The 14,512-nt window shown below is 45.3% G+C and overlaps 1 protein-coding gene across 5 annotated transcripts in view; it reads left to right on the top strand.

The window, feature by feature from the left end:
- Positions 1-14,512, top strand: part of LOC146859474 (uncharacterized) — a 132,631-nt gene that overhangs the window by 96,765 nt on the left and 21,354 nt on the right. For all 5 annotated transcript variants that reach the window (XM_085650198.1, XM_085650197.1, XM_085650196.1 and 2 more), the window contains one exon: positions 13,054-13,164. In XM_085650198.1, the coding sequence (XP_085506324.1) occupies positions 13,054-13,164 (111 nt within the window). The remainder of the gene's footprint in view (positions 1-13,053; positions 13,165-14,512) is intronic.

Genomic DNA, 14,512 nt, shown 5'->3' with positions numbered 1-14,512 from the left:
GTTGGGCCTGTCTACGAAGGCTCTCAGATGCCTCACAGACAGATCCCAGTCATTTTTTTCCCTCCATTTAAAACCAACTTTGTATCTTTCCCATGTGATGTACCCCAGGGTTCATCCCTCAGTCCAAATGTATTTATAATTTATATAATGTTCCTGGCTCAAATTGTGAGAGCGAAGGTTTCTAAATTTGTATCGTATGCAAATGCTACCTTCCTTGAAGACAATGTTAAAACAACTAGATCAAAGTTCTTAGACTGTCTAAACAACGTGGCCACATGCATGTGGGATCCATATCTGTGGCACATGTTATGGGATTTTGCAGATGCTTTGCAAAATGTTCCACTGGCTCCCACTGCATTGCAGGAAGACTGTCATCCAAGCCCTGATCATGAGCCATCTCAACTATCTTTTTCTATGCGAGGATGGCGGACTACTTGTTCACCGGTCTACAGACATGTTTTGTAACCTCCCTCCGAGAACTTCAATGCTTGGATCAATTCCTGCGCAGACACCATGGCCCATTCAAGACCACCATTGCCACAAAACCAGACCACGAACAAGCTGGTCGACAGTAGAGCTCAAACTCATCAAACACCACTGCAAGTAACTAGACCATAGATGGAGGCAAATCTACAACCACACTGACGAGCTACTACAGATTAGCCCTCAGACGATACCACCAACCAGTTAGAGCCACCAGTGCTCCACCCTCACCAAGCGCATTGTAAGCAGCTCAAACAGTGCCAAGGAAATCTTTGCCATCATGAAAGAATTCGACCTCTCCAGCAGCAACCTCCACCTTCCACCAGACATCTGCACCCAGCTGTCCCTCTTCTTCAGCACCAAGATCTCCAGCATCTACGACAACTTTGAGCCCCAACCAGACCCCGCCACCCTTACAGCTTTTTTACTCATAGCTTCCAATGTCCAGAGGACCACCTTGACCACCTGGGGCACCATCACTGTTCAAAAAAAAATACAGCGACCATGTGCACCATACGTTCCGGAGCACTATCAGACTGGACTCCTACCCTCATCACGTATAAATGGACTGGACCCCATCAACTCAGCTCTCACCCGATCCTGAACAACGTGATCAACACAGCCACTTTCCCTGATGCCTGAAGACATGTCAAAATGCTCCTCCTAAAAAACCTTCAACAAACTCTAAAAAACTAGCCACCCACCAGCTCATGTCCCTGAGTGTATCGGGCAGTCACTGATCAGGGAAAGGTAAGCTACCGCTTAGCATTCCTGAAACAGGGTTTCCCAGGCACCGAAACCAGTTTCGGTCAGTTATTTGTTTCAGCAGAACCTCACCAGGCCTGACAGACTATAAATGCCGATTTTTCAGAACCCTTCTGTAACGGTAGACAAGGATCACGTGGCACACTAGGTACGTTTAGACTAGGTTTTCTTGAATATACTTGTTTCTTGTGGGTAGCCAGAGTTATTAACAACGGATAATACTCCTTATCCAGTCCTGTTCAGTTCACAGGTTTCTCTTTTTGTCTTCTTCCCTTCTCGTCTTCGTGTCCCATCTCGGCACCTCAGGATGCTCGGAAAGAGGGAGAGAAAGTATAGGAAACGTGAGGGCCTATATGCGTACTGACAACTACAAGGGGAGGGAGTGAGGGACCAATGGTGCTTTAACGAACTACTAAGGTCGTGGGTGTCAGTGCCGGGAACCGGGTAAGGTTGAGTACAGCGGAAGGTGTCTTACTCGCTGGCGCTCGCCTTCCTCCCAACCCGCCCCAAAATATGTTCCCGTACCTGTCTGAGCCACGCTCCTCCAGGAGCGTGGCTGGGCGTGATCCTGGCTCACCCGATAATGCTTCTCCCTCCGGTGTCGAGGTCAAGACACACCTTTTTGCTCACACTCTCGCATCTGTCCACAATAAGAACTGATCGAAACACGAATATAGTTTAAAATGTTTATTTCCACTATCGTGCTCTAAAACGCAGTATATGAGCCACAACCAGCAGCAAAGTGCATAATATCAATACAGTTAGCCATGTATCATACAGGGAGATGTCATTGTATAAAGACAGTGGAGAAAGGACTGTAAGGCCTAACCACCCTACCCTTGGTAAGAAGAAGTATTATTATATAATAGAAGATCTCTGGGCTTTGTCAGCAGACCCCATACCTAATTGCCTAGACAGTATATCTACATCATAGGAACCACATTGCTCTTCTCCCTCAAAAGGTCCCTCTCCAAGTGTGTGTTTCCTAAACATGTATTCCCATAATATCAAAGCACGAGTTTCCAGCAGCAGCCGTGTTTAGCATGTTTTGTCTCGGTGCTAGGGACTGACCAGAACAGAATAACAAGGGGCATTGTTTATCGACCTTGCCGACAGTGTTCAGACTAAACTCCAGGAACAGACAGAGAACGAACAAAGCAGCCAGTTCTCATGTGAAAGGCGACACAGAGTCTTTAAAAAATAAAGCCATGGAGTAACGTGCGCAAAAGCAGCATCGGTTGCCGGGCCCATGTTAATTTAGCGATGTCAACAATGTCCCTACCAGCCATGTGACAAATCTCATTGGTTGCCTACATCTTGGGCAGGCATCATCATGCCCTTGTACTGGACTCTTCACACTACACAAGGATGTGCAAGCATATACACAAACCACATACGTGGAAAGTCCTGTGGGCTTCTGGCCTGGTTCCCTAACCCTTAATGGGGACCTGAATGCTTCCGCAAGAGATGGTGCTATCACAGTTACAATCTCAGATTACACCAATCCACGTGTGGACCTTACAATCACTCCTACAGTGCAGAGATGCCATGGTTTTGAGGTGCAAATTCTGACCGTGCAGCCCCTGCTCTTGGAAGGGGGCTAGAAAACTGGAACTCATTGCTCCCTCCCAAAGGGCACTTTTGGGACTGTGCTAAATGTTCACTGACTCCTTGTTGTCGCACACACAAGGAGGCAGCCCTGCTCAGTCCCTTGCCTTGGTTACCCTCAATACAACCTTTCAATTTGTAGACTGTTTGTACTGGATGACATAAACGTATTTTCTATTAAAAGAAAAAATTAACAAAAATATGTATGTATGGCAATTCGAGCTGGACTGTTCCCAGGGGGAGCAGGGTCTAGACTGATTTGCATATGGCTTGGTTTAAACTGGAATGGCAGGGGAAGCAAAAAAAGATTAATTTAGGCCCAGATCTCCGTATGGGGGTGAATGTTTGACATACGGCATTCTGTCCAGCAATTGTTCTTTTTGCATTTGTCGTCCAGAGTGGGACTTGTATGCCCAGAAGTGGGTCCAGGGAGGACCTGGCTTGGCAGTTTGGGCTGGGCTATTCCATGAGGTGCAGGGTCAAGACCAATTGGCTCGGTCCAAACTCGGGTGGTTAAGTGAGCTAAAAAACGATGGATTAAATCCAGATCTCCTGACTGGGGTTAGCTGTTGAAAAGTATCAGCACTCCGTCCATCATCTTGTTGTGTTTGCAACGTTCTTGTGTGGCATTTTCAGAATTGTGACTCAAAATCCGACTTTACCATTTAAGAGAATTTTAAATTACAATTCTTTATAGAGCAAACATGATATTTCTGCCTGTTCTCTCAAAGATAATCAGTTCTAAATAAGGTAACCAGTGTTCTGTGGGAGAGGTAGGCCTCACAGGAGTGAAAATCGAATTTAGATGTTTTTCACTGCCAGGACATGTAAAACTTAAAAGTACATGCCCAAGTTTTAAAATACACTGCACCCAGCCATATGGACTGTTTAGGTGATGTATATGTATTTAAAAAGCAAGGTTTAGACCTGGCAAGAGATTTGTTTTTCCAGTTCGAATTGGCAATTGAAGTTGTGAATTGGCAATTGTAAACTGTACACAGGCTGCAATCACAGGCCCGACACGTTTCAAAGGCCTACTTAAGTGGGTGGCACAATAAGTGCTACAGGCCCACTAGTAGCTTTTCATTTACAGGCCCTAGGTATGTGTAGTACCATGTTACTAGGGAGTTGCATGTGAATAAAGTGTCATTCAGGGGTAGGCCAATTGTACCATGTTTTAAGGCGTGAGCACAAGCATTTTAGCACTGGCTAGCAGTGCTACACAGTGTCCTAAAACCAACAAAAACAAATTTCAGCAAAAACAGGAGAAGAGAAAGTTTTGGCGAAGACCACCCTAAAGTTGAAATGTCTTGCAGAACTCAAGAAGCGATAAGGGGGCTCTGATTTGTGTGAGGTCATTCCTGTTTTTGTGTATGTGGGGTACACGTGAGAGTCAGGCTGAGCAGAAGAGCCTAGAATATGGAAGTGTATGCAGCTGCTGAGGCAGGGGGGCCTAAGATGTGTAGTGCTTTGTATGTATGTGTGTGCGTGTGTGAAGTGTTTGAACTGGGTGCGTTTGTGTATGGGGATTCAGTGAGGTTCTTTGAGGTGTGGAGTGATGTGGGTTTGGCGAGGTAGGAAGGGAGATAATCCAGTTAATTCCTGCACAGACTGTGCCAGGAACATAACCCCAAATGTCTCTTAACTTACATTGGAAGCCTAGATGGATCCGCCTTACTGTTCAGCGCAGATACAGCTCAGACACTTGCGATTCATTTTGAAATGGTGTAAATTAAACTGGCATATCCATCTTGCAGGACGTTTATGAGTTTTTGAATGGCATTCTCCTACACATTATTTCTGACTCTGAGTGGGAGTTCTTAAGTCAAGAGATAACAGAAAATGATCTTTGTGGGTTCTACAGTCACTTTAAAGTGGCAAGCTCCCGGGCCCAACGGGTTGCTGGCAGAGTTTTTCTAGGCTCTCCAGAAGGGCAGGACTCCCTTCGTTCACAAACTATTTGATGAGGCACTGGAGATGGGAGAGCTTTCTTCCAATTTTCGCCAACTTGAGACAGTCCTGATCCTCAAACTCAGCAACGAGGGGGAACTGGTCACTTCGTATCAACCCATTTTCCTTTTAAACACTGAGGTGAAGGACTTTTGACAGAGTGGCTAAAGTATTCCTCTCTGGGCTGCATTACACAATGCTCTGTGGGCCCACTTTGTGCAACCCCAGGGCTCCTTTGTATTACAGCAGAGGCGTCAAGCGCTTCTGCAGCCCCTTTTGTAATACAAATAGCGCTTGTGCTCATGTAGCACCAGCGCTATCTCAAGAGGGCATTCCCTTATGTGCATGGGGGCGTGGCCTCATGCAAATGAGAGAATCTCTTTGCCGCTGTGCCCATATCATATTATGGACATGACTAAGACATATCAATGGGATAACCCAACAATAGCCAAAGGACCGGTGTAAAGTGTGAGACGCAACAACGACGAGCCGTGTTCACGTTCCTTTGAGTAATAAATTAAACCAGATGGAGAGCCTGAGGTGTTTATCCGATTCAGAGGCTGACACACATTAGAAATACACTTTGGAGCCACGGAGTATTCTTTTAACTACATAATAAACTCCCTCTCCGAGGCCAGTTGACATGAAGGGTTATACTACTAAACTCAACTCCCCTTTATTCCCTGTTCCCTTCCTTACCTTCTCTTTCCTCTCTCATCCCCCAGGCAGTTGCTTACTTCAGCGCCAAGAAACTGTACAGTGTACGCGGCGCTTTATAAATACTTTTCACATCACATCACATTCGTGATCCCTCTGAGGCGAGAAGCCAGTTGGCCCTTATCCTTTGAATACGTTTCTGCTAATTTTCCTCTCCTGAGGACTACATTTTCCAGGTCGCTCCCCTTCCTACCTGTTGCCAAGTCCTGATGAAGATCCGCTGCTGTGGCTTTAACAGGCCCCTCTCCCTTTTACCGGGTCGAAACGTTGGCAATTCACATGGCCTGGACTGGAGTACCTATCCATGAAAAAGACAATTATGATTAAGACTTTCCCTGTAACAGCTATGTTATATGTGTGAGGTTCTTTTCCTCTTTTCGTTCTCTAACAAACATTTCATCCACAGTCAGGCTCTTTGAGCAACTTCTTTCTTTTATTTACTCTGTTTGGTTCGACTATGAAAATAATTGAAACTTCACTGTCAATTTTCACATATATAAAAGAGCCCATGCATTTAATTCTTAGTGTGTGATAAGTATTGCTACCATTTCATTTTCTCTTCCATATTGTTAAAAGTAATACCTTACCCCCGATCTCTAGGATGAGGAGGCTGGTTTGGATATGTTCAATTCAGGATAAGTTAATTGGTTTAATCTTGACTTTCCTGTTGGTCTCTCCGCTTGGCCCATGGCCGTTGCATATCATAGTATGGACATGGGCACAAAGGCAAAGAAGCTGTCAGGAGGCACACTGACCGTGTGCTACAGAAATGCACTGTCATTGTGCCCCCCTGAGGGTAGCTGTCTGAAGGGGACAAAGTGTGTCTCATAAACTCCCCAGACTTCCCCATACAGGCGGGTGCAGTCACTCACTACACTCTCCGGCAAGGATATCTCCACTCTTCATAGCACAGGTGGAATGCCTCCTGCACAGAGAAACACAGAATGGCTGGTTAAGTTTGGGGCTGCCCTGGGGGCAGCACATTTATTGTAATCGGGTGCACTGTTCATCTTTGTGTCCAGCGTACCTGTTTAAAGGTGTGCAGTGACGGAAACATGAACAGTGCGCCTGATACAAACTACGGGCCCAGTTGTTCGCCCAAACTACAGTGGCTTAATACCAGTGCTTTAAATGGGCCGGTACTCACCGGTACGGAGTACCGGCACTTATTTTTTCCCCCTCCAATAGTACCGGCACTTCTCTGTTATTAAATAGAGTACCGGTACTCACTGTAACACAAAGTCATGTGAGAATGCATCGCATTTCTACACTGCGGCGCATGCTCACATATTGGTGATTTCACAAGGAGAGCAGTGACGCCATGGCGCCAAAGCAGAGCAACGTGTGACCCAGGCGCGCAACGCCCATTGGACTCAAAGGCCTTCGCCCCCCCTCATGTGTTGCAGCCCGGGATGAGACAGTTTGCCCGGGTACAAACACAGCCACACCGAGTACTTCACAGGTCTTTAAAAGACCTTTTGCTCTTTAACGAGGCTTTGATGTTTTTCACCCCTTAGAGCCCCTGCACCTCCACTCTACAAGAATCAGACCCCCCACCACACACGAAATTTGACTCTAGTTGTGCATCAGGTGTGACCTCCCCCCCCCCTTCGCCAGGAAGCTATGCGGCGGGAAGAAAGGGAAGCTCTTTAAAAATCCCAATTTGCTCTGGCTTTCCCTTTCTTCTGTGCGAAAAAGACGGGGAGGATAGCATAGCAGCTGGCGGGTGAAAAAGGGGACAACTGAGGAGAGCTTTCAGAAATGAAGGGGTATAAGCACAGTCAGCTAAATAAATCGAGGGGTTATCTGAAAAAGAAGAAAGGGGCAAGCAAAGATATTTGAGAATACACTGCGGGCGTGGGGCAGTGGCAGGGCCGGCTTTAGGGTGGTGCGACCGGTGCCACCGCACCGGGTGCTGGCTTCCTGGGGGCGCCGTGTTTGAAAGTTTATTAAGCTTTTGAAGCACCTGCTGCAGCGTTTCTTTCAGCCTGCAATTACCAGGCCTCACATAAATGTCAAGAAAACTCCTGTGATTAATTAACGTCCTGGAGAGAGATCAGCATTTTGTATAGTTGAGGTTTTGACTTAGGTGAAGTTAGTGCAGAGGGTTAATATTCCTGCTGCAAAGAACGTGTTCCAAGTAGATTACAGAGTGCGTATGATGTAAACAGATCAGCAGGTTACTGCTTTCAAAAGAGACATCCTTTTGTTACTTGCAATTTATAACTTAAAGTCCTAATATAGAATAGTGAGCTATTAACTTTCATCCTAGAACTGCATACACACTGCAAAGTATACATTATTAGAACATTGATCAATGTTGCAAAAAGGATTAATTTGGTTAGAAATCGATCCTTATTATTAAAGAAAACTCCCAACTATGCTGTTTCTTTTTCGACTCTGCGTATGTGCTTCTCCACACCAAGCACTCTTAAACTATACTGCCTACCAGTATGGGTGACATGTGACTCCTACACTTTCAGTCCTTTGGCTTAAGTAACATTTCCTATACACTGATTTACACTCGTATGATTGATTGTCTCTGTGTAATGTGTGTGTGATGCAAAGTGCTCGGACACCCTACACTGGTATGAGTGGCGCTATATAACTAATTCAATGCATCTGAGAGAGTGTGGTTATGGTGACTTGGTCACTGTTAAAGGGTGCTAGTGAGAAAATCCGTGGTGGAGGTGGTCATTGGGGGGGGGGGCGCCACCAAACATTGTCGCACAGGGCGCCACCAGCACTAAAGCCGGCCTTGGGCAGTGGGTTTAAAATAAAGCACCTGATGGATGAGATGGGGATCATCTGATGAGAGTCGGGGGTGGGTAGGTGTCCCAAGAAAGCCAATGCTTTCGAGAATGACACAGGTCGGTGGAAGGGGCCTGTTGTGTGAGGACAGAGCGACAGCTACAGTGGCAGAGACTGGTATTTTAAATCGGGGAGGGGTATCCCAGAAAAGCAAGAGAAGGAATTTGATGAGATGAACAAGGGGACATTTAAGATGAAAGGTGGCGTGACCACCTGAAAAAAGAGAAAATTTAAAGAGACAAATGGGGCATCGGAGGGGATATGGGGCTAAGTAAGTAAGGGCTAGGGACATCAGAGGGTAGAGGTAGGAGAGTATCTCGTCATCCAAAAGAGTGTTATCTAAAGCGGGGGCGGCAGCTGAATAGAAAAATAATTTTGAGGGGACAGTGGTATTTTTAAGTCGTGTTTTTTTTATTTTTAGCAGCTAATATAAAGTTTACCATAATGTGACTCATTTTTTTGTAACAAAGTTAAACAATGAAAGGCTCAACAAACAATCATAAGAATTCAGATCGCATACTTGGAGGAAGAATGGATTTATCAAAATACTTAAACACAGTATAGACCTTACTAGGGCACACTGGAAGGGGAAGAATAATGTGCACGGAGTTAAAAATGCGCATTTATCAGAAAACACTGAATGTAGCTAACAATATAAGCATTCAAACACGACTAAGACATGACATCCCATGGCTTGGTGAACGTTTCTCATTCATTTCTATGATGTAAGATCACACTTTGAATTGCTTCCAAAATGCCTGTGTCTGATATCAAGCATTTCTCAGAAACTAGGCCTATTCCAGATTGTCAAGTACGCTTTTTTGCTGTCATACACATGCTCAGTCACACTTTTTGGTATTTCTTTGTTGTTTAAACCCGATAAGTGCTACTCTCCAAACAAAAGCGCTTCAACACCCCATCAGGGGTAACAAGCGCTATATAAATGCAAACCTTTTTCCCCTCTTCTATCTCTCTGCTATCCTTCTGAATCCAAATAACTGACTAACCTATCCACCACTCAAATTACTTTCAGATTTTCACTATACTAATTCAACACTAATCCTTCTTGGGTTCCGGAGTAGTGCGCTACTCGCCGAAAAAGCGCTTCGGCGCCTCGTCAGGGGTAGAAAGCGCTATATAAATGCAATTACAATACAATACAATACCTTCAGTGTGGGTGGATTTGGCCAACTTCTACAAGCCCTTGATGGGAAGTGTTACAGTGGTTAAGGTGTTTTGATGGGTTTCTGAACACAACAGCTGGCTGTATCTGGTATTCATGTAAAAAGTGAGCCACATAGTAGGAGTGGGAGCACCAGGGAACCCAAAGCACCCAAGTGAGGAAGCCAAGCCTTGGACTTAAGGAGAAGGAGCAGGCCTAAGGGAAGCTTTGAGCATCCAACACACGTGGGCACAGGGTGCCTCCCATATCTGGAACCGTGGCTACAGCAGGCCTGCTGACCACCATCATCAGTGACACTGTGGTCATATGTACATGGTTATATGGGTGGCACAGTATCTGAAAGTGAATGAAAGGGTGAAATATTATTGCTCTGTAACCAGATAACTTTCTTCTCCTAGGATCACTAGCATGACAACTGATGGCTTCCTTTCACCCGATGCGAGTCAGAGTTGCATTTTAGGATGTAGTCTTTTTCCTTTAATTAATTTTCAGTAAAACAAGTCTCTGCACCTTTTAATGTTTTGTTTAATATACAGGTGCCTCTGACAAAAAGGAAAACGTGATAGTTACCTTTCAATAGTCTGTCAACTAGTACAACTTAATACATGCAAGGGCATCAACAATAAATTGCTGAGGGAAGCAATTTGTCATCATTCAAAAATTCTTGAGCCTTTCAAATGTTTTTCATTAGACCCACCCTTAGTCCCGCCTCTAGCCCCACCTCCTTGCCACGCCCCCAGCTCGATCTGATGAGTACCTGCACTTTTTTTTCCCCATTTAAAGTACTGCTTAATACCATCACGTGCTACACATCACGATATTAGAAGCCTCCACAATTCAATGTTGTGTCTTTTGAAAGACCTGCTCACTCGCCTCATGGCTGTTGTTAGCATGTCTTTGAATTGTTTGGCTGGGAATATGTGTTAGGACTGCGTCAGAGGATGATCGTTGGAGATCACCTTATCAAGTGCATCCTATTATCACTATTCATTACGTCAGGATAAGGGTCTGGGGGCTTCTCGGGCTCCTTTTCCATGTGCGGGGGGGCCACTCTATCCACTTTTTTTGCCATTCCAGTTGAGCCCTTAGCATAGTGGCTTCAGTGTGATGAGCTGGTGAACGGGTGTGAGTGGCCACCCATAGCCCATGATCAAGTCTCGTTATATGCTGATGACCTGCTTGTTCAAATGAGTAGGCTGGCCTGGAGGCGACTCCGGGTCCTCCAGATACTCCACATATTGGGTGAAAACTCTTGCCTGTTAATAAATGTAAATAAGCCAAAGGTCTATCCAAGCAGGGCATCCCGGGCAGATGTCGTTTGGGCATCAAAACTTCATGTTTTGTGAGAGGGTTTCCTTTACCTGGAGTTAAGTAACAACTGAGCACGCACTCCGCTGCTGCCCGAATTTGGCTTCTTAAATCGACAGATTGCACACAGAACCTAAGTACGGGTCCGACCTTCCTTCTGGGAAGAGCAGCAATATTCAAGATGGAGTCATTGTCAGAAATCTTTATCTAGCTACAAAACTATCTACATGCCTCTAAAGGTTATATGGCTCTCATTGTGGTGATGGTACATACTTTCATGTGGGGTGGCTCTGTACCCCACATATCGATTTTAATTGCTATAAAACTCCCTGCGCTTGTGGGAAAGGGTCGGTGGGTTCAGCATATCATTGTGAATCACACCTTATAATATTTTACAAATGGTTACACGACGCTACTGATGACTCCGCCTTTTCTCCAGAGAAGTGTACGGGATTGTGCGCCTCGCTGATTACTTGTATGGATGGAAGATTCCCCCTGAGTGACCCCCACAACTAAAACAGGCTCAGAAATCTGCAGTTCTTCCCTTCGGGATATGGACTGGCAGAAAAGGTTAAAAAAAGAAAACTCCTTTATTAATGGGTCACCTTTTGAGGTCGGTTCATTCATTACAGGATTCCAAATGATTTGATGACATCGCCATTTCTATGCGAGGGGATGTCATGACAGTCTGCGGCCTAGGCTCCTATTCACAAGATCATTTTGAAATACACAAAACTCCTTTGTTTAGTCACTTGTAAGACACACTCTTAACGCCTGTCACTAGAGATTCTTCAGAGCTTTCCGAATTCAACCCACTGCAAGGCAAGGCACTGGTGGGAGACATGGCCAACACAATATTTTATTACTTGTTATAAACACTCATGACTCCTTTAAGGGAGAGCTGGACAAACAATGTTGTGTCTCTAGATAGTGAGTGGGTAGTGGGGGGGTGGTAGTGGCTTTTCAGGTCAGCATTATTCAGCTCTGCTATATCCACAGAACATACTTCACCCAACATAGTCTGAGGCTGGGTGGGGGATCTCGCTCTCCCGCATGTCTCCACTGTAATAATCCTAGGGCTGAGCTCCTTCACAATGTATGGGATGGCCCGTGTCTAAAGCTGTTCTGGAAGATGGTTTCGAACACTCTTGAAAGGGTTACTGCTTTGAAAAGTCATGAGAGTCCCAAATTGGCTTCAACGCGTATGGCTAGTGCTATGGACTCGAAAAGATACAAGATGTCTCTCATTCACTTGGGTTTGGTGGTGTCTAGGAGAGACCAGGCTAAACAACGGAAGAACAGGGGTGGAGTCTTGGGCCAAAAGCATGGGCAAATGTTTGGCTTTGGGGTGCCTCTATACAAGGCGCGCAGATGCCTGTGTAAGCGTACTAAAACTTGGGGTGACTGAACTGTAACCCTGGTACAGAAAGACTATTCTGGAGGTTTTATAGTTACTAGTCTCTGATGATCTTACTGTTGGTGATTGCTATATGCAGGGCTTTAAGTATGATGAAAAACTGGTGGGGGGGGTCTCTGAAAGGGGCGTGGCCCGTGTAATTAAGGGTGTGATTTAAAAACACATAAACTAAAAATCTATGCTTAGCATAGTGTGCTGCCCAACTGGTATTTTGATGCTTCTGTCCTTGCGAGAAATATAATACAAGTAGCATTACACCTCCAACAGCCACAACTATTGGCTTTGTCAATGGTTGTTAGTTGCATAAGATAAATAAGCAACAACTATGTCTCTGTTGTATATAAATGGTGAGACTATGAAAGAACTATAACGAGTCTATTCGAAGTTAACTTAAAGGCAGTGAAGTGGGACTGCTGCAGAGTTAAGATTTGCTTCTCACCCTGAGGGCATACATGGAGAGGCATACAGGGACCCGTCTGAGCACCTGACTTTTGGAACTGCCAGTGCTGAGCACTGGCCGGACCCGACCCACTTAAAGGACTGGCTGTATGTACCATTGGCATATGCTCTCTTGACGAGTATTAAGATGTTATTTGTCAGTATTTGCTTCGTACTATAAAATCATTTTTGTTTTTTCAACTAGGATTGATAGAAATAACATATACCTGTCCTTGTTCTAGCTTTTGAAGATATATTTTCTCTCAAGTTCACCAATTTTAGTTGAATGGCTTTAATTGTGGGGTAGTTAAAGACACCATTTTTGCCTATTAAAAAGATGTCTTGATTTTTGTCTTGTATTGTTTTATAACAGGAGATTTGGATCTGGCACCAGGCGTTTCATTCAACATTAAATCAGAAAACAAGTCTTGTCCTGAAGGTCTCGTCCGCTCTGAAAGAAGGGAAAAGGACTCCAGTCCCACAGGTCAGTGAGTAGTACTCGCCTGCATTACTGGCAAAGACACCTACAAGGTGCTTGTCAAAACGCCAGCATACTGGGGCAACTGCGTAAAGGGCTACCACCTATCAAGCGTCAGACCTTTCCTGAGAAGTTGCTGCTGTTCTACTGTATATTATGAGTTCAGAAACTTGCAAATATTTGAAATGCCAGAATTTACCCAGCTTCTCCCACATACTGTGCACTTGACTTCTTATATCCCTCGGTGTATCAGCAAAGGCTGCCATCATCTTGGTCTAGACATGGGCAAATGTCGAGCAGCACCAAACCTCCCATGGCACAAACTCCCTGAATATTGTGTGGCTCTAGCAATCATTATGTGGGGTGTGTATGTAACCATGTGGATAGCAATGTACAGCCTTGGTTTCTGAAGCCAGGGCTTACTGCTACGAGCTGCTTAAGAGGGAACAAAGACGAGTGAGTGCAACAAACGTTGAAAGACCCGCAGCCGTATTGAGGTGAACTCCGTTCAAGAGGAGAGCCATCAGGGCGTTGGAGCTGAACGCCTTTCCTTAAGGCATTGAAAGTGGTGAACTCAAAATTGTGATGGTAAACCCTAAAGACCGTGGCAGGCCGCATTCTGAACCAGTTGTGGGTTCTGAAAGAAAGCATCAGGACATGTCTGGAAACTTTAACGGGTCGGTACCACGTGGACTAATTCAGCCGGATGAAAGTGTGATTGGCAGGATTGGCAGCAGGTCAAATAGTCATTCTAAGAATACCAGACTGATTTAAAAAAACAAACAAACACCTTTTATCAAATCTATAATTATTTGCCCACCATGCCACCTCATGTTAGATCCAGCCATATACAGCTCAGTCGTGGTGTCGCTCCAGTAGGAACAGTCCAGCCTGAACTACCCGGCCAGGACCTCTGTAAACCAGTTCGGGCTGGACTGTTCCTGGTGGAGTAGGGTCAAGACTGATTTGCACATGGCTTGGTCTATTCTGAGGTGGGGTGGTGAGCAAAAGAACAGTGGGTTGCAATGCTACCCTTGGCAATTGGCAGTGGTTATACTTATTGCAAGCATTCCTCCCGTCACGTTTTGTGTGTTTGATGATGCTGAAGGCTATTGGTGTGCAATGGTGAGTGTGTTATGTATGATGTAGGTTTTCTGCCCTCGCTGGCTCTGTCCCTAGGGCGGTATGGAAAGAAGGAGCAGATAATGAAGGTCGTTCGAGGCCAGTGTAGTCAGTCAGAGACCTGTGCATCCGTCTGGTCAGCTTGGAATCCCACCGCAGGTCATGAGTAAGCTTCCAGCAGGAGGCCGGCTCAGCTTTGCAATGTTGCTGAGTTTACACAGTGACTTCTGCC

The sequence above is a fragment of the Triturus cristatus genome, chromosome 3_2 (genome assembly GCF_964204655.1).
Source record: "Triturus cristatus chromosome 3_2, aTriCri1.1, whole genome shotgun sequence".
NCBI lineage: Eukaryota > Metazoa > Chordata > Amphibia > Caudata > Salamandridae > Triturus > Triturus cristatus.
Note: the sequence above shows the minus strand (reverse complement) of the source record. Positions and strands in the feature narration are given on the sequence as shown.